At 40.1% G+C, this 25,670-nt stretch overlaps 3 protein-coding genes across 4 annotated transcripts; all 3 read left to right on the forward strand.

Moving 5' to 3' along the window:
• Positions 1–6,827: 6,827 nt before the first annotated feature.
• On the forward strand, positions 6,828–8,966 carry cabp5a (calcium binding protein 5a). Its single transcript, XM_019273085.2, has 7 exons — positions 6,828–7,019; positions 7,345–7,394; positions 7,750–7,780; positions 7,952–8,095; positions 8,220–8,329; positions 8,471–8,618; positions 8,734–8,966. Exons 2-7 carry the CDS (start codon positions 7,347–7,349, stop codon positions 8,760–8,762), a joined length of 510 nt encoding a protein of 169 aa, XP_019128630.1. The 5' UTR covers positions 6,828–7,019; positions 7,345–7,346; the 3' UTR covers positions 8,763–8,966.
• Positions 8,967–12,591: 3,625 nt separating this feature from the next.
• On the forward strand, positions 12,592–17,165 carry nif3l1 (NIF3 NGG1 interacting factor 3-like 1 (S. cerevisiae)). Of its 2 annotated transcripts, none has more exons than XM_019273070.2 (7): positions 12,592–12,736; positions 14,207–14,814; positions 14,984–15,140; positions 15,682–15,805; positions 16,025–16,163; positions 16,517–16,600; positions 16,734–17,165. In XM_019273070.2, exons 2-7 carry the CDS (start codon positions 14,217–14,219, stop codon positions 16,916–16,918), a joined length of 1,287 nt encoding a protein of 428 aa, XP_019128615.1. In that variant the 5' UTR covers positions 12,592–12,736; positions 14,207–14,216; the 3' UTR covers positions 16,919–17,165. The 2 variants fall into 2 exon arrangements, with proteins under 2 accessions (XP_019128615.1, XP_027145602.1); XM_027289801.1 differs by lacking the exon at positions 12,592–12,736 and adding an exon at positions 12,980–13,066.
• A 2,507-nt stretch (positions 17,166–19,672) lies between these two features.
• On the forward strand, positions 19,673–23,895 carry tbx6 (T-box transcription factor 6). Its single transcript, XM_010740862.3, has 8 exons — positions 19,673–19,962; positions 20,503–20,716; positions 20,890–21,157; positions 21,268–21,411; positions 21,666–21,736; positions 21,828–21,886; positions 21,980–22,265; positions 22,463–23,895. The coding sequence occupies exons 1-8, from the start codon at positions 19,893–19,895 to the stop codon at positions 23,652–23,654; spliced, it is 2,304 nt and encodes a 767-aa protein (XP_010739164.3). The 5' UTR covers positions 19,673–19,892; the 3' UTR covers positions 23,655–23,895.
• Positions 23,896–25,670: the final 1,775 nt, after the last annotated feature.

Genomic DNA, 25,670 nt, shown 5'->3' on the forward strand with positions numbered 1-25,670 from the left:
ATACACTTTTTATCCTGGTTCGGTCTTTGTCAGATTTTTTTGATGGTTGCGCACCTCCGATATAGCAAAAGATATAGAAAACTCACTATTCAACAAGATATATAGTAATTGTACCTATCGTATGTTTGTAAAGTAGCTGCAGCTGCTCGTTTGTCCGGTTAAACAGCCTGGCACCAGGTATATATTATGGGATATTTTTGTCATAAGAGTTGATGTGAAAATGGTACACCCCAACAACACAACACACACACACACACACACACACACACTCCATGTTGTGGTCAGTAACAGCTGGGCGCCCGTGTCAGCATTTCAAAAAACATTCAATGTTTATGAGACATGTTTCTACTGTGGAGAGGAAGCATGTGGTTCCCTTTGAAAATGAGAAGTGCTTTAAATCTTGCAACCAACCTATAGAAGCTTTATTTTATTTATTTATTAAAGATCCCACCCATCATAGTCAAACACACAGAAGTGCTACAATATGTGGATTATCTTTATAACCTATACATGCAGATTTACAACCTTGGGACCTTTCAGATAACACATTGCAATTGTCTGATCAGACAGAGGGTGTTTATTTAAATAGGTGCTTGCCATCATCATCATGTACAGTACAGTACAGTGTGCAGCTCAGCTGGCAGCCCAGAGATGGGCTTTTGACTTGGCTGGTCCATTAGGTAATCTTTTTTTTTTGCTCTCTCTAAAGAAATGCACCACATAATTCAACACACAACAAACAACTGGCTGTGGGGCTGTTCAAAGGCTGGCGCCAACAACAAGCAATGCACGTCATGTCAACGTCTCCATGATGTGAAAATCAGGTAGTTACTGATGCTCGCTGCTGCTTTCCTCCCCCCTGCTCCTGCACACAGAGGTAGGAGAGGCGCATACAGCCGCTTCAGCACGCTGAATGTTTATAACATGTCTTACCGTGGCTTTTGGGATCCACTGTAGCTAGCTCTGAGCTAGCTGACTGGCCTGGCTGGAAAATATTGCTCTCACTCCCCCCTTTTTCCTCGGCTTCTGGTGTCTATTCAACACGAGCAAACCACATTGTGCCCGTCGACGCTTTTCCTCAAACCCCTCTCCATCCTGATGCTCCCGTCAAATGGACAGCTGGCGCGTCTGCACGGCTTGACATGAGTAAAAAAAAAAAAAGATTTAAAGTGTGTGACAGCTAGCTGACTGACGCCTGCCACTAAACGAGAGAAAAACCAAGAGGCTGCTGCTGTTAGCTCACACACAGGCTAACTAAATAACGTAACGTCAGGAGCTGCCCTGACGCGCTTTCAATGGGAAAATGCTTCATTCATTTCCACCGGTCCGCTCCGCGCTCCGCTGCCTGCTGTCATTACGTTAGTGCTGTCGGCGCATTTCATCTCCAGTTCGTGTTATCCCTCATTTTGCTCGACTCTCATCCGTTTTTGTTCAGGACTTCATGATGGCGGAGCGGGGCGGGAGCCGAAGGAAAACGGAAGTGCCCTTCTTCGACGCTCCAGATGCGCGTAAAGGAGCCGCAACGACGCGCCCGTGTGGCCGAAGAGCTCCGTCAAAACATCCGCCGAGGGTTTTAGAGCAGGGGGGTCCAAACTTCTTGTTAAGTGGGCCAGATTTGACAATGTGAAGGTGCCCAGAGGTCCACACTAACTTTTAAAAATGAATAAATGACCAATCAGAATCAGAATCAGAAATACTTTAATAATCCCAGGGGGATTATTTTTTTGTTTACAATACTCCAGTATACAAACAAACAAAAATAACATATTGTTGAGAATTTTTAAGAGAACCCTTAAATAAAGAGGACTGGATTCAAGTCAAAGTTGAATTTACAAGAAGGAGCGTTTAACAGTGCAACACACAATAGGGTTACAGAGAAAAGGCTCCCTGGAGCTCTATCAATAGGTTCTTGTACATTGTTCAAAAATTTGCTGCTCCGAGCCTCCCCACTGATACAGATAACGTCATAATATTCCTTTGGTTGGTTTACTGCTCAGTAATGAGCACTATATTTTATATCCACATCTGGTACTCCCCTAGCCTGTCCCTCCTGTCCTTTACCACTGATTTATAATTGTCTCTCCCTACCACGCTCAGTAAATCAGAGGCCAACTAAGGGAATACAAAGAACAGGACAGACACACACTATCTGTATGAGTTAAGACATTTGCATCCCAGTATAATCCTAATATTTATAACACAATGTAAACAATTAACAAAAAAAAAATAACTATATACATATTAAGGTATATAAAATATCCAATTTACAGTTAAATAAGTGTCAATAACTTCAAAAAGTGATTGACCTATTAGTCGATTACAGAAGGGGGTGAAGATGATGGTGTGTATGGTGCTGCAGCAGATGTTGGGTTTGCAGAGGGAGGGATGTACAACTGAGATCTCTCTCACGATGTATAGACGAGTCAACGGCTGCCAGGTCAACAGGTCAACATCCAGGTACCGAGCTGTTCTTTAGTTGGGATTGGACAGGTACATCCCGTGTGGAGCCATCAATGGAGATATGTTGGTCCGTAGTGTCCCTGTGTAGCCATGTCTCTGTGAAGCACATCAGACTGCATAATAAAAGTTACTTACAAATGCACTGTTCCAGGGGCACCGCCAGGAATTTTGGGCCTCATTACAAAAAAATCAAATTGGCCCCCCTCTGTGCAGCTGTTGTCACCACATCTCTAGGACTATCCCATCAAAAGCTTTACATAACTCTAATCAAAGGCTTGCAACTGTTTTGCCTTGTAGTTCAATACTAGTACTAGCACAATATTTACTGCTGTGATTTGTACATGCATGCAAGTCTGCATACAGTATGCAGTGCATTCACTATTTGATGCAAGATCAAAAGCCACCATAAAAATGTGCTAAAGGCCATTTATTTAACTTTTTCTCCCAAAACACGTAAAAATAACGAGATAATAATTTCATTATTATATTGAAAATATATATACTCAATGATGGTTTAATAATTTTATATTGGTGTTTACCTATTTTTTGGGGCTCCTGTCAGTCGTGGGCCCTTGTCCTAACTTTTCCCCCCTATACGGCGCCCCTGCACTGTTCTATAACAATTCCGTTTCCATTGTCACAATTTAAATTTTTTTTTAAGTGACAATGTAACCCAATCTAAACCTGTTATGGAATTTTCCATCCTTAGGTAACACAAGGTCACGTGTGGGCCTTGAGGTCCTTGAGGCTTTGACTGGGTGCCAGTCTATCTCAACACTGTGGTGGCCAGGGTCGAAGAGACTTATTGCTGCCTTCCCAGACATAATAGATAGCTTGCTGTTGAAGTTCCAATCTGCGTAAACAGACATCTGTGTCTCCAGACTAGAATATGCTGACCATAACACCTCTTGTATTTGTATTTGTATTTAGTATTTGTGGTGTTATCTATAGGGGTTTAAAGTCTATCCACCAGCACGAGTTGGGCAGAATGTGAGACCGACTCAGGAACTTCTGATGTACTTTGAGAATGTCTCTAATTCTCCTTGATCAAGCGTCAATAAATAATACAGCATACAGTAAGACATCAGAGGCTCCTGAACACTTTCTTCCCTCCTGACCTCACCATTGACCTTTGACTTCAGCAATTTCTCCACAACAAAACCAATCAGGCGTGAACAAATCTAAAAACCAGTTCTTTCTTTCTTTCACACCTGGAGTCAGATAGCAAAGAATAAATTGTATGGAATACGTTAAACTTGCATGAAGTTGTTACAAATCTTAAGATCATGTTCATTCTAAACATGATTTGTTATGAGTAATGCAAAGTCTGTTATCAGTAAAGGTTAAACGCTCTTTGCTCACTCTTGCTCTTGTCTTTGACAAAATCGTGATTGGCCCCCGGGCCGTACTTTGGACATCCCTGTTTTAGAGTATCTATTAGCAGGGATGGAATACAGTATTGATTAGTATGTTTTAATTAGTGTATAATCACCTGTTATGTCTTGAGCCCTTTATATCTACAGTGAGAGTGGGTCCTCTTCCATGGACAGTTCAAAAACTGTCATTTTCTACAGTAGCTCAGAAGAGACAAACCAAACTCTGATCTAGGTCTAGATATTTTCTTTTTATGTGAATTTTGCATACAGAGTTTTTCCTACATGCTTGTAAGAAGAGAGTGAGGTGTGGGAGAATATTAATTTTTTGGTTGCAATCTGAAACTTCACTGCTAGGTGCGATTAAATCCTGCACACTGGACCTCTTTTAATGCAAATATAAATAATCCAAAAACCATCTGTTAGCCATATCACAACAGCTGCTGTTCTTAAAAGTTTTGTTGCAAACAGATTGCACTGGTTAACATTGCAATGAAAGCTTTATGGATAACCTAATGTCTGATTTATTATTATATGATTAATGGAGGAAATGTGGATACACTCCTCTATCATATGTAATCTATATAGTATTATACATATCCTTATATAACCCATTTCCGTTGAAACTATTTATAGACAAAACCAGACAAGATTTCCTGTTTTTTTTCCCCTGCTTAATCTATAAAATGAAATACCGGACAAATCGACAAATCAACTCTGACAATCCAATACTGTCATAAATCGGTCATGATTAATGATTTAGAACAATTTCCACAATGACCTGGACGCCAGATCACAAATAGTATGGTACATCCTTTCACATGGCTCACCCCTAATAACTGCTACAGTCCATGTGATTGAATGTCTACAGAAATATAATAGCTGGTAATTGGCACAACCTTTTTACGACGTCATCTTGATTGCTACAGTTTTAAAGACTAAAAAATTAATCAACATAGTGACATCAGTGTCATTTCTGTGGAACAGAGCTCAACAAATGTTGAAAGCACCCATCTATTTTAACCGTGACCGATATTTGTGATGACAGATTGTTAGTGTGTAATCTTTGCTGAGAAATAAAGATGCTATAGATTTCTGTTAACTGTTGCGTAATACATCAGAAGCTAAAGACAGACACGCAATTTTTCCTTATGGAGATTTGCCTGTATGTTTTCCTTCTGTCTAGTTGGTTTAATTGCAACCGATCTCTGCACACGCAGACTCGTGTCATTACAATCAAACATATGGCTTGTTTGGACCAGTCTCTGCTCTCATAATCCACTCAGTTTAATCTTGGTGTTGTGCACTTTTAGCTGACACACCACATACACAATAAAACCAAACACTTTTCCTCCCTCTGTATATTATCACTTTCTATATTTTCATACCTGTTCAAACAGCCACAAGGCATCAGGCAGCTGCTAATAAAGTGCACAGTTGTTTTCTTTCATTCTTAAAAATAAAACTTGTGCATCCTAAACCTTCTACCACCCAGCCGTCCCTTCTCTTCTCAGTTTTTCTTCATACCTTCCTTCCTCACCCACTCCTGCACTCTACTCCACAGACATCAGACTTCACAGCTGTGGGTGCAGCTTTGCATAACCCCTTCAGCTGGTCCACTGCAACAGAGGGAGGAAAAAGATAATAAAACCATTCCTAGTTCCCGCTGCGTAGCCCAGCGGATTACGCCTCTTATATGAACTGATTTTAGAGGAATTTACATAACATGTTGATAGATGGCAGGCAGTAGGTAAAGGTCAGCAGAGGACTCAATTTACAATTTAAAGACCCAGTGCTGAAGTAGTTCAGTTCAGCCAGATCATTTACATCCTCGCTGAGGCAGTAATCCCAAACACTGTCATTAGGGAATTTCATAGAACAAAAATAATCCTTTTTCTTCTTTTACTCAGATGTAAACAATATCCAGATTATCGCACACCGGGACATTAGCTGTGATTAGCCTTTAATACATCCAAAATCTGTTTTACTGTCTTTTGAAACAATAGGAGCTAAAATTAATTATTAATTCAGTTTATTTGTGACATATAACCAAACAGGTACAATTAACAACAATAACAATCTGTGTGTTCCTCCAATTTGTTCGATTAAAATAGTGTCAAAGGATAATAATTATAGAAAAAAGAATAAATAAAAATGGATATTATGGAAGTAATGTGAGTACATAAGTAAGGGGAAATAAAGCTACATTACTGACAAATAAACTCTGCTGAGAACTTTAATCACTACTAGAAAATTGTATTTTTAAAGTAAAAATAAAAGATAAACAATGAAATGAAAAGATTTGTGTTTTATTAGATAATTCTGTGGCATTTTTGCCTTTACCAGACTGTTTTCAGATGAGGCGCAAGGAAGATTGGGAGAGGCAAATATCAAAACACAAATGAAAACGTGCCACTTTAAAACAAAAAATAAGCCCAGTATAAACCTGGAAAATACATTGATTTAAAATGTTGTGATCAATAAATATAAGTGACTGTTTATTGTCCAAAATGTTGCTGTGCTTTTTATGTTACAACAAATATATACTGTACATTACACATTTACATCTACATGTACATTTACATGTACAGCAATTGTTATTTATCAAGCATGTGAAAAGATTTGCTGCTATTCTCTGTCTCGTCTCTATATTAACATAAATATCTTTGAAAGATCTGACAGAGATTAATCACAGAAATAACTGGCAGAGTAAATGTTAATGCAGTAGTTGTTAGTTACAGCCCAGGTTCAAACAATTACTGTAATTAATTCACAGTAAGCAAAAGAAGACAAACTGTAAACAAGCAACTCTACCCCTGTGAACTGACAGTGTCCCGTCTCCTCTGTCAGCAGGGGGATTCAGATGGCGGTATAATTTACACTTTTAACACATTCATGAACCTGCTGTCCTCATGTCACACAGCTGACTCCTCCCCTATAGCATACAACCCTGGATGCAGCCACACCTCCCCTCATACCACCTCCCAACATCCCATCTGGCTGGCCGAGAGGGTTACCACACACTGAGAGGACAGAGCTGTCCTGTTTGAGGAGGGACTGAGAAGAAAAGGAAGAAACAGAAAGAGGACAAAGGGACTTCTTTTTGCACTGTGCGGGTCAGCTGCTGAGTCTCGGCTTCAGAGGTCGTGTATGATGCTTTTGGCTGATGAAAAGAAATCACCAAAGGTAGGTGAGCGCAAACACCCACATGCTGACACTTATTTCTAATTTTCTAATAATTAGGTCAAGACAAAATGTGTTTGCTTGTTAATTCATCAGGTAAAATTACTGCAGAAAAGACTCTTGAGAAATATTTTGTATAATTTTACAAAATGAAGTCACAGACACACACACACACTCACAATCTCTTTAGTGGCAACACAGATCTTTCTTAATCCTGACTTTCTGACTCTGGCAAACACCATCAAGCTCTGTGTCACATGTCAGATAATGTCAATCAATTCATGACTTTTCGTAATTACAAAGTCACGCTCTGTTTTTCTTCTTACAGAAATGAGTTTGGGGGCAGCGTGCATTTTCTTGCGAGGAGGGAAAAATGTGGTGAGTACAGCGGTAACGCCTTTTTTCCTACTTTTGATTGGTTTGGGCTGATGTTTGCAAACTGCTATGAAAGGCTGATTGGATTATAATCCAAAACAGGTAACAGGATGAAATGAGAAGAGAGGCAGAATCACAGAGAGAGAATCTGTGCCTGACTGTTTGCATGCCAGTGATGATACTCTATAAATCATAATCTACACTTTAATCGACAGTCTAATCTCTTTATTAGAGTGTCATTTAATGATATATTCCATACTAAACTGTATAATACATCCATTTTGTTAATTGTGTGGCCGCAGCTCTGTATTACAGGAGACATTGTCTCTACTAACGAGCTGTTTTTCTCTTTTTGCAGTCAAGACAACTGGCTGATGATGAGATTGATGGTAAATTGAATCTGTATCATAAGTAAATGCAGATAAAGCTCATTTTTTTTGGCCCACACAACCTTTAGAGATATTTTGTACACCTTGTACATCTTACACGCATTTCTTTTTTACCACACAACCTTCACGGACTTTGTAACTGACTGACTGTTTTGCTGCACACCTCTGCAGAGCTGCGTGATGCATTCAATGAGTTTGATAAAGACAAGGACGGGCTGATCACCTGTAAGGACCTTGGGAATCTGATGAGGACGATGGGCTACATGCCCACGGAGATGGAGCTGATCGAGCTGGGTCAGAACATCAACATGAATCGTGAGTCTTAACAGTAGGAAAATGTGTTTTAGATTAAACACTCAAAACTTTTAACGTACACAGCTGTCAGAAATAGAAATGATGCAGCGTCAGCACTAACAAAGAGTGATGGATTTCCCTCCAGTTGGTGGCAGAGTTGACTTTGAGGACTTTGTAGAGCTGATGGCCCCGAAGCTTCTGGCAGAAACGGCTGGGATGATTGGCATGAAGGAGCTCAAAGACGCTTTTAAAGAGGTGAACGTCAAACACTTTTCAAACATTCAGATCTTACTGAAAAAATGCTTCACTTTCCCAATTCCCATCTGACTCACCCACTGTGGTGTCATAAAGACAAACCTCATTTCTTTACTCTTCTTCTCTTGTTTCTCTGGTCAGTTCGACATGGACGGAGATGGAGAGATCACAACAGAGGAGCTGCGGTCCGCCATGAATAAACTGATGGGAGAACACATGAGCCAAAAAGAGATAGATGCAATAGTAAAAGAAGCAGATGACAACGGAGATGGCACAGTAGACTTTGAAGGTACGAACTGTGTTACAGAAACAGTGACGTGAATATCAATAAAAAGATTGCTATGTTCAGTCACTATGATTTCTCACCACACAGTAAAACATCATTTAACTCTTCTTCTCTGCAGAGTTTGTCAGAATGATGTCCCGTCAATGACACAGGAGGAGGCCGTCACTCAAGAAAAATACCTTTGCACCTCAACAGACATGTGTTAATATTTATGCTGTCTTTCTATGATGCTCTATGACTGATTAGCTTGTACATGTTAAGAACAAATAATATTAATATCCATATTAAATTCAAGTCACTCTCAGAGAGTTTTACTGCTATGCAAAGACTGACAATGTATGTACATGTATGTAAGTGTAAGTAAATGTAAGATTATTGAACAGAGTGTGTAAACAAATGGAATTTTATTCATTTGTTTGTTGATATTAGTTTATTGTATATACAGGAAGTCATTTTAGATTGTTGAATTAGGTCGAATTTTTGAGATGTATGTATCACTAATGGAATATATTTACTCTTTATTTAATTATTGAAACAATCAGCACTTAAGCTACTCCTGTGTATAATATATATGTATATATATACATTATTTAGTCTGGGCTTGTTGTTATGGACTACATAATGTAATTATGAGTGGAATCCAGCAGGTTAGATCCTGGTCCAGTTCGAATATGAAATAAAACATATAAGACTGTAAACGTTGTTTTGTTTTGAATCATCCCATGTGACACCAAACAGGAAGACAAGGATGTTGGGTGTGTATTATTCAGAATTATTCTATATTTGACTTTGTCAAACACGTGTGATGAAAGACAAAACTTGCTGCGACATTTGGCAAATGTAACAGAAAGTAAAGAAACAAGTGAATAAACAATGTGATGTCACATTGTAGTTTAAGTCAAAAGTCTGTCTGGCTTAAATGTAGAGCACAAATCGCCTGTATAAAACATCAAAGCAATGATCTATATACATATATATATATTTCTATATATTTCATGCAGCATTGAAGGGATATGGAAACCAAACACATCAGTGATGTTGCAGTACTGTCAGTAAAATGTTGAGTAACTTCTCTGTCCTGGCTTTGGGAGGACATCAGGATAAAGAGATTGTGTGACCGAAAATGGACAATGGCCGCTCATAAAATTCTCAAAATTCTGACATCATGTATGATGGATTTCTAAGTAAGTGGGGGGAAAAAATAGGAAACAGATGTGCATGTCCTAGAATTTAGCCTTTTAGAGCCATTCTTAAACTGACTTTAGCGATCCTGAGTACAAGTTTATGTTGGTAGAAATTGGGACAGTGAGGTAAAAAGTAGGGATGAATTTAAGAGCTTGACTGGTAAGAATGACTAGGAGACTAACTGTTTATGCAAAATGTGTCACTAATGCTAACTAGCATTATTATATTTGATACACAGTTATTAACTGACCTAATGCAAATTTTACCACTCAGTGCAACAATAAAAATGCCAAATTTGTAGCAGAGTTTCCACAGATTTCACTTCCTGCATGACACAAAACCGTATGAACAGAAGTTTTCTTGTGCTTTATATTCAGTTGAGCCAAAGCTCAGATTAAACATGTGCGTGGAGGACATTTAAGGATGTGGACAGGGACACAAGCCACTGTCAGGACACATCAGCCAGACAGATGTTACTAAATGACAAACCGGACAAAATTCAGATGGACGGACAGATGGGGCATGAGGACTTATAGTACCAATTATCAAAAGTGAACCTGTCAACACAGACCTAATAACTAAACAAACACGTCTGTCAGTGGCACTCCACAGATTAGATACAGGGGGTGATATCTGTGCCAATATGCTTAATGAAGAAGTGTTTTCTTGTGTTTTAATAGCTCTTTTGTATGCGAGTGAGAATGAGACAATTCATTTTCATTTATTTAATTGCTTTTACAATGTAAATGTGTTTGAAGAGAGGGTCTCGTGTGAACTGTCTGCGTAGGTCACAGAGAGGTTGATGAGGCCAAAGGAAGAATGAGATGATGTAATGCTCGCCTCCCGGCCTTTGCCCTGATCCTCCCCTGATCCCTCCAACATCCAGCATCGACTTTTATTGCATTAATCCACAATAATCTCTTTCTCTCTCTCTCTCTCTGACTCAATTCTGAGGTAGCCACAGCTTGCCGCCATGCACTTAATGAGAACTGACGGTTTTAACCCTTAGCAATCATCTCCCACCATTGATAACCACCCGTTTTGTTTATGTCTGTCCGGATTTCATTTGTTCACTGAAAAAAGTCCCAGTAATCTTTCTGAGAAAGTAGAGGATGCAACCCAGGCATCTGCTGCTGCACCACCTGCCCTGTCAGAGTTAATACAGCTGATCAAAGTCATCCAGTCTTTTCCTGTTTACATTAATCTGTGAATTTGTTTTGTAACATTGCATATGACCAGCATTGCATAATGACAGCAGCTTCCAGGTTAACATGGTTTTCATTAATTTTTAATTACAATATAATGTTTATTGCTACAAACTTATGAGAAGAGTCAACTGTGGCAAGACACATCTGCTGTGTGTCACTGACGACCTGATTATAATAAAAAAAAACTCAATGAAATGCTCCATCTGATTAAATTCAATATTTAATACTATTTAATGCTAATAATTTAATGCTATTTGCAAAATTTCAGTGTTTGCAGTAATACACATGTCACACTGTGTTTTCCAAATATAATAAGAGTTTAAAAATCATGTTGAATGGAGTCATTTTTATAGTCAATCTCTGTTTCTCCAGTCTAAGAACGTATACAGAGAATTAAACTACATACTTTGTGTTTGTAGACCAGAAACTGAATCTTGTGTTATTACAACACAAACTAGAGAAGCCTCATCCTCCAGACTGAGACGTTTAATGGTGACAATCTACCTCTATTTTGTTTCAACAAAATCTCTGAAAAATCAAAAGAAGCTACAAACAGTTCACTTATTTATTGTAAAAGACAGTTGTGTAATTGTCCAGTAATGTTTTTTCAGATAACTATATGAAGTATTGTCTCTCATAAGTTCCTCTATCACTGAGGTGTGATGGATCACTTTGTATAAAGAACTACCAGTAGGCTACTTCCTATTTTCACTAGTGTAATATCTCAGATTAGAATTGTATTTTTTTGTTTATTTTAAATATTATTTACATATATAATAATAGAATATTTACATAATATGTAGTTTAATGTTGTGATTTTCTTTTTTATTACTCTTCTTTCTTCCCAGGTATGTATTTGCTGCATTGCTGTCAACTGTAAGTGTTTCCTTATATACTTGTGTGTGAAAATGTATGTATATACTTAGATCCCATGTCTTCCCATTTATACTCCTACAGCTTATTTTAGATCCCATGTCTTCCCATTTATACTCCTACAGCTTATTTATGTAGGGGGGGAGGTTTTCTCTGAGTGTATTGTACTATCTATATCACACAACAAGGAGTTGTGGATTTGTTTTTTGTAGCCATGGCGATGCTGGAAAATAGAATAAAAACACAATTAAAAAAATACAGTTTAATGAAGCTTTCCAACCTACAAAGAAAAATAAATATCACACTAACTATGTGTGGCTTTTTCATTTGAAAACATAAACAAATATTTGCACAAAATATTAGACATACAAAGAAATGTGGGTACTGGTTGCTATGTAACCAGCAGTTCTACAGCTGCACATATACTCACATACATAGACATATATACATGTATATATGTCTATGCTCACATACATGAAGTGTCTCTCAAACATGTCAGATACAGCCATATTATGCAGAATAATTGTCCATTTTAATGTTATTTTTGGTTTAAAATCATTTATCCAGCATGAGGTGGAAACATTGCTGCTTTCTAAAGCTGGTCTGACTAAAGCAGAGCTCATACTCCTGGTGGTAATACAATAAAAACAGATTTGAGCCAGTTTTTTACAGAAAAAGACGCTCATAATAATATTCACTGACATTTCCACCGACCAATCAAAACCGTCGAATGAAGAAACGGAAGCCGGAAAGGGACAATCGTTCTCCGGTTAGCGCAGCAGCACTTCGGGAGTAATGTGTACATGGAGAGCAGACCGTCTGTAGTCTTCACACGTGGAAAAAAGTCAAGCCAAAGTATGACAAACTCTTTCACACACACTGAACACGTTGTCAAAGTGTTTTTAAACGTCTCGCTGTTGATTTAGCCTGTTAGCAGCTAACGTTAGCTCTGTTGTTAGCCTCATGCCAGTCACAGCTGAGAGCTGCAGGTCGTGTCAGATCATGATCAGCTGTGACATATCGGTGAAAGCTGACACAGGGAAAGAGGCAGAGAGGTAGAGCATTGACGGTATGAACAAGAGGCAGAGTCTGTAAAAAAAAAGGGGTGAGGAAACTGACCTGGGCCTTTATTTTTTGCACTGAAACACCTGAGAGAGCAGCTGAGGCCAGCCTGTGTTTGGTTTGGTAAAGCATGCTTTTAATTTGAAACTGAGATATTGTTTTTACATAGTCTCTTTATATTAACATTTATATTATTTCTGAATATAGAATCCATGTGATTATTTACCTTTTGCACATGTTTACTTGCACATGTCTTGTAAAATAGTTTGGTCTTTGGTAATATTAATGTGCTTCTGTTTATTCTTTATTTTTTTTGACAAAGATATTTTTAGAGGAGCCAACTCACTGTTTTTCCCTGATTTATTAGATTTTAGTTTGACTTTAACTCATCAGTTCAATAGCCATGTTGTGTTTCTTCGTGGAGTTTCTGCTGTATTAAAGAGGGCTGAGCGGTAGTGTGCTTTTATAATGTGGTTTGAATAGGTAAATCAAAAGTTTTATAACAGTTTTGATCTGATTCAAATTGGTGAGTGTGTGTGTGTAGTGGTGGTTTAGTCATAATTTTACCAGATGTTTTGTGATGATATCCTCTTTTTTTTTAATGCAACCCTAACTCCACATACTCTGATTATGCAGTCTGGTTGCATGTTTATTGTTCTTTTGATGTATGTATTAGTTATATAATTTACTCCCTCTAGTTTGAATGGAGATCAGTATTTCATTAAATGCATACATGTATATTTTTAGTACAGCAGTCTCTGGATCTAGTGCATTCTGGGTCTTGTGCATTGGCTATCACATGGTCACACTCGTATTAAACACTTGAATCGGTTAGGCAAGATTAGATAATGGGCTAACGGCACAAAGTTCATGTTGTGGTGATTTAGTTCGGACAGATTCAGCCATATGTCGTGACGTGGGTCTAGATCGAGGCAACTGAGAAGGTTTCAGTGTGTCGAGTTAATATTGAACAAAATGTAACCAATTAAGTTTTTACCAGTTTGTTGTTCTCCATTCTTTAAGACAGGCAGTCTGTTGTCCTCTGATACGTAATAGCTTTCAGTGTCCTACGTTATTTTATTTAGATTTTATCAATGTTTTATCTGTGAAATGTCCCAAATATGATGTTTTGAATTTTCAATATGTAACTTATTAATCAACTTTTCAGCACCAGTTGTACTCATGTGGGTTGTGTGTATTCATGGCAGTGTATGATGTACTGCTCTTAAGGTCATTAGTGATTGTTTTCTTGTGTTCACGCAGGTCTCCCCTGATGTTGACTGGATGTCGACGCCTTCCACTGACATTTTTTTCATCCACCTGTAGAGGACTTTGCATCGGTAGGAGCTTGACCTCACAGGCTGCTCTCCACTCATCTCCCTCATCAGTTTCATTCACACCTCCGTCTCCGACTCACGGCTTCTTGACAAGCCAACACACCTCAGTTCCCCTACACTCATCCGTCCGCCTCACATCCACCCGCTTCCGCTCTCATTCTGCTCACTGTTCAGGCGCGATGGAGCTAAAAGAAGTTCTGCAGGTGATGGAGCAGCTTGCTCCTCTGTCTCTGGCTGAATCGTGGGACAACGTTGGTCTGCTGGTCGAGCCCAGTAAATCTCGGCCTGTTAAAACCATCCTGCTAACCAACGACCTTACAGATGCTGTCATGGAGGAAGCAGAGGCCATGAGCTGTGACCTCATTATCTCGTATCACCCGCCGTTGTTTCGTCCAATCAAGCGTCTGGTTCAGAAAGACTGGAAGCAGCGAATAGCCATCCGAGCTGTGGAGGCCGGCATAGCGATCTTCTCCCCTCACACGTCGTGGGATAGTGTTAAAGGAGGAGTAAATGACTGGCTGGTGGGGGGACTTGGTAAGAGGTCATTCTGAATGGAAAATGTGTCACACAGCGCTTGAATATTTAATGAAGGTTAATGAGAACAGAGGTTTACAGGCTTAAATGTTGTGACACTGACCCACTGGGCAACCATGTGTCCTTCATTTTGGTGTCTCTTTTTACATCTCTGGTGTCTGTCTTTTAGGCAGCGGTCAGGTGTCTGTGCTGAGTCAGGCCATCAGTAGCGCCTCCCACAGTCACAAACTGGAATTCATGGTCAAGAGCACAGAGGAACTAAACGCCGTAATGGAGGAACTGAAGGCTTGTGACAGTGGAACAACACTAGAGCAATCAGTCACCAGGTCCTGTATATGTCACATAGTCCAAGGATGTGTGTATGAATTAGAGCATAATATCTTGAATTTAATAAAAGCATGTGTTAGCCTACAAGCCTGTGACACAACTGTGAAACAGTTCCAAAACATAGAATAAGTTTCACCATGGGTTTTTTTCATTCATGCACCTTTTTACTGCATCTTCATTTTACTACAGCATGAAATCAACTTGCAGAAACCTGAAACTTTCACAGTTAATCCAACAGTTATCTTTTACTCTGTTTGTTAGTGTGTTAGTTTAAATCAGTAGTAGTTTCAATCAATACAGAACCTGCTCAACTTCAGTACCTCAAGCTGGTTACATAACTTTGAAAACAAAGTAAAGGTTAAAAAAAAATCATGCACTGCAGATGATTACGTATTTTCAGTAAACCTGAATGGTGACAAATCTGGGACATGGTCAGTAGTAATGCAAGCTGTACAGAATATGTAGGCAATGGATTTAGTTTCTAGTGACCTCGAAGGTCCTTTGCTCTGGTGGATAATAGTTTATTTGTCATCATAACAGACCAGACAGCAGTGGGATCCATGTCAGTGTTACCTGCAGTGACTCAGCGCTGACGCCCAGTGTCCAGACTCTGTTACGACACAACGCTCCCAGCTTGTCCCTCACCATCCTGAAGTTAGAAAAGGTAGAGCACAAACACATTTCTGTCAGATGATGAAACGAAGAACAAAAGCCACTTTGTTCAGCTTAGAAACTCAAGAAAGAATCCACTGATTCCTTAAAGATGGAAACTAATGATCATTTTTAAAAACTACAGTTTACATTTCACAGAGCGGCTGAAAATAGTTATAGTGTGATACTGATATCCTATTACTTTTTAAAAAATAACTTTCCCTCCCTGCAGCCTCCTCTCCCAGGCCATGGCCAAGGGCGACTTAGTGTTTTGGACCAGCCAGTAACTGTTGCAACAGCCATCCAGAAAATGAAGTCCCACTTGGGTTTGAGTCACCTCCGTTTGGCTCTGGGATTGGGGAAGAAACTTGGTAATGAACCGTTATACAAACTGTCCTGATATAAGTAAAATAAGCATGTGTAAGCAACACTGTGAAGGAAAGGAGCACTTATCAACTAGCCTAGAAGATGTCCTGAATGATCTGTAATTCTTTTACCAAGGAGGCAACAAATCAGATGGTTTCACAAATTCAATCAGAGAGGTTTGTAAAATTTGTAAAACTTTTGGGTCAAAATGTAACTATAGTTTAGATTAAGAGGTGAAAGGTGACGCCTAAGGAACCAAACCACTACATTAACATACTATGACAAAATGTGTTCACCTAAAGGTTAAATACACATCTAAAGTCTAACGACTTACACGACTTATTTTGATATTTTCCAGAGTCCTCTGTGTGTACCGTGGCTGTGTGTGCTGGATCTGGTGCCTCAGTACTGAATGGAGTCAAAGCAGACCTCTACATCACAGGTAGACATTTTAAGTGAAAATCCAATTTACTTTTCATTCAAAATAATTGTGTATACGTGATTTTGTTTGATTCGCTGTCAATGTATTTGCTTGACATTGTTATTAAGATGTAATCCTTGCATCGATTATTTAGGTGAGATGTCCCACCATGAAGTGCTGGACGCCGCAGCGAATGGGACCAGCGTCATCCTCAGTGACCATAGCAACAGTGAGCGTGGTTTTCTGGCGGTGTTCAGGGAAAAGCTGGCCGTGCGTCTTCCTGACATTGTAACAGTGGCGGTGTCGAAGGCTGACAGAGACCCTCTGGAAGTGGTCTGACTGATTTAGAGCTACAGATGCACTTGCTAATCTGTTTCACACATTTTCATTGCTTTAATTGGATCCAGATGAATGCGTGTTGCAAAAATCCCCAAGCTATCCAATGACTGTAAAACAGTATTTCAGTATATCTGTGCCTCATGTAATGATTTGAAGGGCTTTCTTTGTTCATGTTGTTCTGTTTATCATGTATTTCTGGCAGGGTCTTAATAAAAATGGCTTGTGGTTTATCAAAAAAAAATAATGGGTGTGTTGGATGAAACAAAAAATCCTCAAATACACAGTGAGAGCTAAAGATGAAGCATGTAATCTGAATACATGAGTCTTCTGCATGCAGAGGGTTTATTTGGGGGCAACGCATTGTGCATTAATCCTAATAATCAGTGACGTCAAGTGTGTCACTAAGAGAATTTGAATTTTCGGAATAGGAAATCTTTGCATCCTACAAACAGAAACACAAAGAATGATAATCCTCATCGGATTAAAAGGATGTTATTCCATCAGAAACATGCTCGAGGAACAAGCTCCTGTTCAGAAAAAAATACTTCTTATAACAATTTATAAATCCTTAAATCGTGTTTTTGTCAGTGACCTGAACTTTAAACCTCAGTGAGCAAACAAAGGTGGAAATCAAACCATTTAGCACATACATGTCAAAGAGCAGGCCTAAAGCAATACTTAATGCACTGTAAACAGCACATGCTACCTGCCCCCACTCCAGTAATGGTAAAAAAACAAAACCAGTAACAATCCTCATCACTGCCTGTTGCAGAGTCTGGTGGCTGCAGCGCCTACGACACACCTGTCAGTTCGTAAAAACATTAAGAGACGTCACACACACCTCGCTGCCCCCATCAAGGTAATGGCCTTTCTCTCAGCGTGGTGTTCACACCTCCACTTCCTCTCAGTCCCAGCTTGCTTTTATCCCCCCCCTCCAACACACACACACATATACATACACACAAATGGAGAAGGAAAACAACAACTAGAACAACATTTAGACTTCACTCCTGTTAAGTGACTCCAGTTGTCACTCTTTATATTGGCAGTAATGTCTAAAAACAGGTAGATCTGGGCCCCTCTTCTTCTTCTAGTTGTATTGATGCTCACATGAAATCTGCCACCCAGTTTACCCTACTCTGATCTTTTAAGTTGCAAAGGCTCTACTCAGGATGTAACAGTAATCCTCTGCTCCTCTATAGTCTCCAGATTACTGTCAGCACTTCATTCATATTAAAAGTCCTCATGACGATTTGTTGTGACCATTGTCTCCTAAAGGGAGTTTATGAAACAAAAGCAGAATGGTCAGCTTGTTGACAACAACCAGCAAATGACTTTAGATTGTGTTTTATCTTCAGCTACTTCACATTTTGCACTGATTAGACACTTTTTTTGTCACATCTAATTACTAAATACAGTTACTTAAATATTGCACTGAAGTAAAACTTAATTTAAGCTACTTTACTTCTCTGCCCCACTGCATTTCACTGGGAAATAATGTACTTTTAAACATTTTACATGCAAAACATATGAACAGTTTACACACTAAACTACTAAAACATAGACAGTATATAAATATAAACTGCTTTAATAATAATAATAATCGACTAATATAATAGATATTAACACCAACAGGAGCAAACTATTCTCTATATTGATCAGGAGCTGCAGCATAAGCACTTTCACTCAAAGTACGCTTAGCAAATACTTCAGTACTTATGCTTGAATAACATTTTGATTGCTACTACTTGTGATGGAGTATTATGTCATGGTACTGAAGTATCTGACTATCCTCCATGATTCATCACTAACAGAGGTTTGTATGTGTGTGGTCTACTCCATGTGTTTTACCATGTTTTAAATAAAAAAAATCCTGTCTACTCCACAAAACAACAGAACTTGTTTTAAATCAATTAATTTAACTGTGTTAATTAGTATTAAGTATTTCTCAGAATCAGCTGTTAAATACCCGATTTCAAACTTCACATATAAACTTCTAGACACTTGTTTGCGTTGTGGCCAAATTGCAGCCGTTGGCCAAACTGTCTTCCTCTTCAACCTTCATTCAAGGCCTGGCTCCCCACTGAGAAAGCCTAATAAGCAGACTACTGAGAGGAAGAAACATGTCATCAAGCCGTCAAACAGCCACAGGGGACCTGCTAGTAAACCACTAGATTTCTATGTTGTTTATGTATGTTTAAGAGCTATTTGAAATCCGAGTAACACTTCCTACAATTATAAAATTTATCTCAGAATCTGGAAAGTAATATTACAAAAAGCAGCAAACATGCTGCACCTCAAAAATGTTGTTCTAATTATTCAAATTGAAGATATGTATAACAGGATAATTACAGACTGTCATTCCTGACATGTATGGAAGAAGTATTCAGATCTTAAGTACTATATATAGTCTATTATCTACTTGTTGTTGCATTAACACATACAGCATTTAGCAACAAATAACGTTTTTATATTGCTGGTCAATGTGCAGCTGCAAAATTGTTTTAATGGAGCAAAAAGCATAATATTTGCCTTTGAAATGTACAACTACAGGCACTTATTTGACCTCTACTCACATAAAATAACACAAATCACATTACTTTTCCCACCAGACGATGAGTGTTGTTTGTGTTTGTCGAGCGGGAACAGAAGGGAAGATGAGGGCAGAGTGTGGAGGGACAGGGAGGCAAAAAGAGGGGACCATTTGGCCTTATGTGTGAAGCTCCACACACCTATTTAACTGAGCAAGACAACACTGTTGGGCATTTGAAGCAAAGGACAGCAGAGGGATTGGACCAGAAATAGAGGCAAGAAAGGACAGAACATTTTAAGAAGAGGACTTCAGTACAACCGAAGACTATTCTCACACAGTTAGGAAATCTGTAAAAGAAGGAGACGGAAATAGTTGAAGCGTGAAATGTTACTTTGCAGCAGGTGAAGAGGACGAGCAGAGGGACAAACATAGACAAGGAAAATGCTGAGTGTGGAGATGTACCCCAGTTTGGCTCTGGGGCCACAAAGGATCGGAGACTGCTTTTACAGAGGTGAGAGGCACGAAGAAAAGCTTTTAAACTGTTTGTGTGCTTCAAGATTTTAATGCGAAGAAAATTAAGTATGTTTAAAGCCCAAGAAGGAGAAAATGGAAAGGCAATCAACTGAGGAAATATGAATTAAATCTGACCATTATGAAAATGAAGCTGGTCACATTTTGGGGGAGCGTGATCTTTAAATCATCCTCAGAAAACATGGAAGGAAGGGATAATCTATAATGTATCGTCAAAGTACTAACAAATACATTATATATTTCAGATTACAGTGTTTCAAAATAGGAAACAATCCAGTCTGGCAAGTCATTACAATAAAATGTCCAGCTACTGGGCTTCTAACATCACTTAAAGTATTCAAACCACCTTTCACTCACAAATACATTTAAAATACATCTATCTGGATGTGTTTACTTATTGTTCATTTGTTAGTGATTGGTCCATCAGTCAGTTGATAGGACTAACAGCTGCACAAACTGAATATACACCTGTATTTGATTCATTCAGACCATTTTATCCTTAATTTGTTTGTTGCCACAGACCGCCAGGCTCCAGCCCACATGCCGCTGTACCCTCCTACCTGTGATGCGGCGGCCAAGGCCCTGCCACCGAGGCTGCTGGCCCCTCCGCCAGTCCCCAACAACCCTGCCACCAAAACCCCAAAAGATGATGTGAAAATGGAGCTAGAGAACGCGTCTTTATGGAAACAGTTCAGCTCGGTGGGCACAGAGATGATCATCACGAAGAAGGGCAGGTGAGCTGATATAATGCACTGACCTTTGACCTCAATGTCTGTCTTTGTCTATACTTTTAGTCCTCCTTTTCCATTCAGTTAATGTCTTCTACCTATTTACTATTTATCCCACTCTGGTTTTGTGGTTTCTAAAAACTGAGCTAACTTTGGTCCACTGTCCCTCCCTCTCTTAGACGGATGTTCCCCGGTCTGAGGTTAAAGCTCTCGGGCCTGAACCCATCTCTCCGTTACATCCTCCTCTTGGACATCATCCCGGCGGACAACTCCCGCTATCGTTTCCAAGGTGGTGGCTGGCAGGCTGTTGGTGGGGCAGAAGCGAGACTACCAGACCGGGTTTTCATTCACCCGGACTCACCTGCCACAGGTGCTCACTGGCAGAGCCGAACCATCTCGTTTCACTACGCCAAGCTCACCAATAACACACTGGACACACAGGGACATGTAAGCACTGCAGACTGACTGACTCAGAACAAATACAGTACAATCCGTCGTTGATTGTTTTTTTATCTTTATGGTGCATTTTGATTCAATCTCTTTTCTTTTCTTTCCAGATAATCCTACACTCGCTGCATCGTTACCAACCCAGAGTTCATGTAATAGAAGCCAGAGATGTGCTGAGGTGGGGCGGAGGGCAACACTCCTTTGTTTTCCCTGAAACCCAGTTCATCACAGTCACTGCCTACCAGAACAACAAGGTACCATAATACTACATTCATATATTAGGAAAGAGGCTAATGATTCTGTACAAAATCACTTTCAATGAGCACAATTCAAGATTAGTAAAGGGAATTTCTACACACCATCTGGAGCAGCAGCTGTCACAGTGTCCTGACGACATTTCTCTGAGCAATAATAAATTGTGTTTAAGAGATTAAATGTAACATAAAGCAAATTGGTACAGAAGTAGAGAGAAGATAAACCAACTGTAAAACTGTTTTGTTGTTTTTAGATCACAGAGCTGAAGATCAACTCCAACCCCTTCGCTAAAGGCTTCCGAGAGGATGGCATGAACAGCAAAAAGTAATTCATAACACATACCCCACACATACAAAGAAATACACTTCACATACATATTGTGGAGGATCTAAACCTCTTTTTTCTCTCTCTGCAGACAAAGAGACGCAAGACAGAAGCGCAAAATATCTGTTTTGACAGAAACTTTGGATATTGGTAAGTGAAATTACATTAGTTTGAATCATTATTTTACTCCTTCTGTTGCCTTAAATTGTTCTAAAACTCCCCCTTTCTATCCGTCTCTCTCAGTAAACTGCGATCCATGCGACTCTGCTGAGCTCCTGCAACAGCCGATAGGCACCACCACCAGCACAGACCTGCAGGCCCTCGCTCTGGCCTCTTTGCCCCAATTGCCTGACCCCTCCTGCGGGTTCAGACCAGAGGAGGCCTCCTATCAGGACACGATGGTCCAGGAGCAGCCACTAGACCTCGGTCAGGCTTTCATGGCATCCCAGATGTCTGATATCAGCATCTCCATGGCCAATGAGATGCAGAACACACCGGGAAGTGAAGTGGCAAATAATATGATTGAAGGGTAAGTGTGCAGAAAAATTTGTTCCTAAAGTGAGCTGCTTATTGCTGTTTTAGGAATTCAGTTCATTCAGTGTGCAACATTTAAACACTTTATTACACAGATATAGTCCCTATACACTGTGGATTATTTTTATGATTTGCTTGAAATTGTTTTCAACACTAAAATATATTTCTGTTTTTTCTATTGCTCCTTCACAGATCAGACGCTACATCTTACTCCTCCACTTTCCCGACTGCTCAGTCCAACTCTTTCCCCTCGGCTCCTCTTCCTCAGTCATCCTCCTCCTTCTCCTCCCTGCCGGTCTCTGACTCTTCGGATACATCCAATCCTCAGGCCTCCATCCCTCCTATTGACTACCCCTCCATCCTCTCTTCCTCCCCCACACTCTCCTCCTCCTCCACCACCACCACTCCCTCACTACAGCAGACCACCTTCACCTTTCCCACCCCGCCTCCTTCTAACTCCTCCTCACCGCAGCCACTCCTCTCCTCCTCCTCCCCCACTGCCTACCATACCATGCCGGAGACAATCAGCCCGCATACACCTACAGATTCCTCTTTTCCTGCCCAGTCTTCCGCATGTCAGTCGGGTATTCAGGATCAAATATCGGCGCATTCTCTGCTTGCCCAAACTAGTCAGCCAATGCCGGGTGATACTATTAGTGCTGTAAATAATGCGACAAGTGATCAAGGCTCAACAGCATTTATGTATCCAAATATCCTTCCTACAAATCCTGCTCCAGTTACCACTCAGCCTCTCCCTAACCTAAACCAACCCCATGCTCCAAGTCTGCAGTGCTCCCTACCCACCCATGGTGGCCCCACATCTTTTGCCTTCCCCTCAGTCCCTCCACACATGCAAAATCTGTCATTTCCAAATGTGGCTCCCACCTCTGCCCACCCTGCCCTCCACCTCCAAAATCTGAGCCACCAAGCCCAAGTACCCTCCCTCGCTGCCGCCTTCCCTCCCTCCTCCTTCACCCATCCATCATCCTCCCTTTCTCACCCTTCTTTCCAACCCTCCTCTTGCTTGGCTGTCTCCTCTTCTTTCCAGCAGTCTGCACAAACAGCCCATCCTCAGAACATGCCCAACCCTCCCACTTCCTCCTCATACCCCCCAGTTGAAATAGGCGCCATGACTCAGTTCAATCCTGCAGCCCCCTACCGCCCAGAGATGGTACTGCACCACCCGTCTCTTCTCCCTCAGCTGGATCCATCACTTCCCTCCAGTCTACCCACCTCCACCCCTCCCTCAACTCTCTACCCTGCCTTTCCATCCTACCCTCTCCGGCTTTGTCAGGACCCTCACTCATCCCTCTCTATCCCATTCAGGCATCTGTACAACACCAGCATGGGTACGCCCACCCCCAGGGGTCCTACCTGGATATGAGAATTGTGTTTTAAAATATAAACGATAATGTTGACTAAATGTTTTGGCTTGATAGCGCTTTTAGGGGTTTTATCAATGTGTAGCATTAGTTTAAATAGCCCAATGTACTGTGAGTGTGTGTGTGTGTGTATTCCCAAGAATTAACAGATTAATGAAATTGAACCAGATTTGTAAATAGCTGTTGAAGATTTGCTTTTCAGATATCCATTCCAGTGTGGAAAATAAAAAAAAGTCTCATGTTTCAGGCATGTCTCAGTTTCCTTCATCTGGTGGTAGAAAGTGCTGTCATCACAAATATCACTGAAAATGGCACTATCCAGGAGGGGTTCATGGACCAAACACACTTGTCCTTACTCGGTCTATATAGTGTACCCAGATTTGACTTTTGGTTTGGTCAAGCTGCATAAAGGATGACCGAGTAGAGCAGAGAATAGGTTGCAAGAAAGCCGGTAATTCAGAGCCCCCTGCTGCCCACCACTAGATTCAGCCAGTGTAAGGCTGTTGGGGCTACAGGCTCCCCAGTAATGGGGTCAAGAGGTATAACTCACTACATTAGGCCCTAAATGATCATCGGGGGTGTGCGTTGTAGTAGAGTTAGCTGGTCCAAGTGAGCCTGATCAGGTTCCAATGAGCGCCAGATGTAGCTCATTTATGCTTCTCTATATATAGACGAGCAAAACCCCCCAGGCTGCAAAGACACTGCCCCTCATCTGTATGGTGAGTTAATTTGAGATATTCATTTGAGCTGTTGTTTTTAAGTGTACACATTGGTGTCCTCTGTGTGGCACAGAGGGTTGAGTGATTTATTGACTGACTGTTTTAACATCATACACCAGACTTTCCCTCCACTGCCGGCACACTACTAGGGTATCTGGTGATAGAGAGGTTAATGCCTGTTCCTGCCCTGAGACCTGATTTGACCCATTTCAAGAATAAGGTAAAATGTATAAAACCCTCCTTTGATATCCATTTAGTTTTTTATTTTATTTTATTTATTTTCATCTTACTGACTTCTGTTTTTATCTAGGTTCTATGTTTATGTATTTTACTTCTATGCCAGTCGAGGGTTTTCATAATGGTAATAAAGGTGTCTTTAAGTGTCACCTGCCCACACTTACGCTTCTTTCTGTCTTCTAGGCCAGAACCTGATCCAGGAAGGGGGAAGTTGTGGGCCTGTTCAAGCTGGGGCCTCGTATGCAGAGTAACCACTCCTACTATTGCACGGTTGAATGTCTGCTGTGTTTGCACCTTGCGGTTTATCTTTAGTTTTGTGTGTAATTTTACCGACCTTTGGCATTTGGCTAGAGTGGGTCTTCCCCCTAAATGTTCCTTGGTAGACAGTGACCTTCTCCCCTAACTAATAGTTCATAGTAGTCCATTTTTCCCTGAGATTGTTTTTATTTTCATCAACATAAATGTTCCTGTTCATTGTTTTTCATAATGTTAATGCTTAAGTTTTCTTAGCATATGTAATAAATATAATTGTTCTTTGAAACTTGTCTCTGCTATCTCCTTCATGTTGTATGGGTTGATTGCTAGCCCTAGCAAATTCAAATTGAAAGGATACACATCTTGTCTTCTAGAATGTGAATGTCTAGTTTCTAAAATGTTGCAGGGTAACCTCTAGACTTAAAAAATGTACTATTGTTTTTGTTTTGTACTATCTATTGTTTCCATCTCGTCTGCTTGAGTGGGGTTAAAAATTGAAATGAGGACTTGGAGAATGTGTTCAACTTCTGCATTTGTTACTGGATCTCTGAATTGTTGCATGATTTTCCACAGTGCTGAATGACTGCATCAATCATTTGGTGAACTATTTGAGTCTTTCAGGGCTGGTTGATCAGCAGTGTGAATAGCATGTGAGTGAAGTTGGGAGGACTCTCAGTCAGAGATACATGACCAAGATCGCAGCAGTTAATCATTTTCCCCTGGTTACTTTGCAGGTTGTTTTTTTTTGTTTGTCTTGTTTTGTAAAGGAAAAAAAAGGTTTTAACTCACACCTCTTACAAAAATATA

This window comes from Larimichthys crocea, chromosome XVI, assembly GCF_000972845.2.
Source record: "Larimichthys crocea isolate SSNF chromosome XVI, L_crocea_2.0, whole genome shotgun sequence".
In the NCBI taxonomy this organism is placed as follows: Eukaryota; Metazoa; Chordata; class Actinopteri; family Sciaenidae; genus Larimichthys; species Larimichthys crocea.

Coding starts and splice junctions, on each gene's coding strand:
- cabp5a (XM_019273085.2), top strand. CDS start 7,347: ATGAGTTTGGGGGCAGCGTGCATTTTCTTGCGAGGAGGGAAAAATGTG. Junction 7,781..7,951: donor GGCTGATGATGAGATTGATG/GTAAATTGAATC, acceptor ACACCTCTGCAG/AGCTGCGTGATGCATTCAAT. Junction 8,619..8,733: donor TGGCACAGTAGACTTTGAAG/GTACGAACTGTG, acceptor TCTTCTCTGCAG/AGTTTGTCAGAATGATGTCC.
- nif3l1 (XM_019273070.2), top strand. CDS start 14,217: ATGTTGACTGGATGTCGACGCCTTCCACTGACATTTTTTTCATCCACC. Junction 15,806..16,024: donor CCATCCTGAAGTTAGAAAAG/GTAGAGCACAAA, acceptor CCCTCCCTGCAG/CCTCCTCTCCCAGGCCATGG. Junction 16,601..16,733: donor AGCAGACCTCTACATCACAG/GTAGACATTTTA, acceptor TCGATTATTTAG/GTGAGATGTCCCACCATGAA.
- tbx6 (XM_010740862.3), top strand. CDS start 19,893: ATGCTGAGTGTGGAGATGTACCCCAGTTTGGCTCTGGGGCCACAAAGG. Junction 20,717..20,889: donor ATCATCACGAAGAAGGGCAG/GTGAGCTGATAT, acceptor TCCCTCTCTTAG/ACGGATGTTCCCCGGTCTGA. Junction 21,158..21,267: donor CACTGGACACACAGGGACAT/GTAAGCACTGCA, acceptor TTTTCTTTCCAG/ATAATCCTACACTCGCTGCA.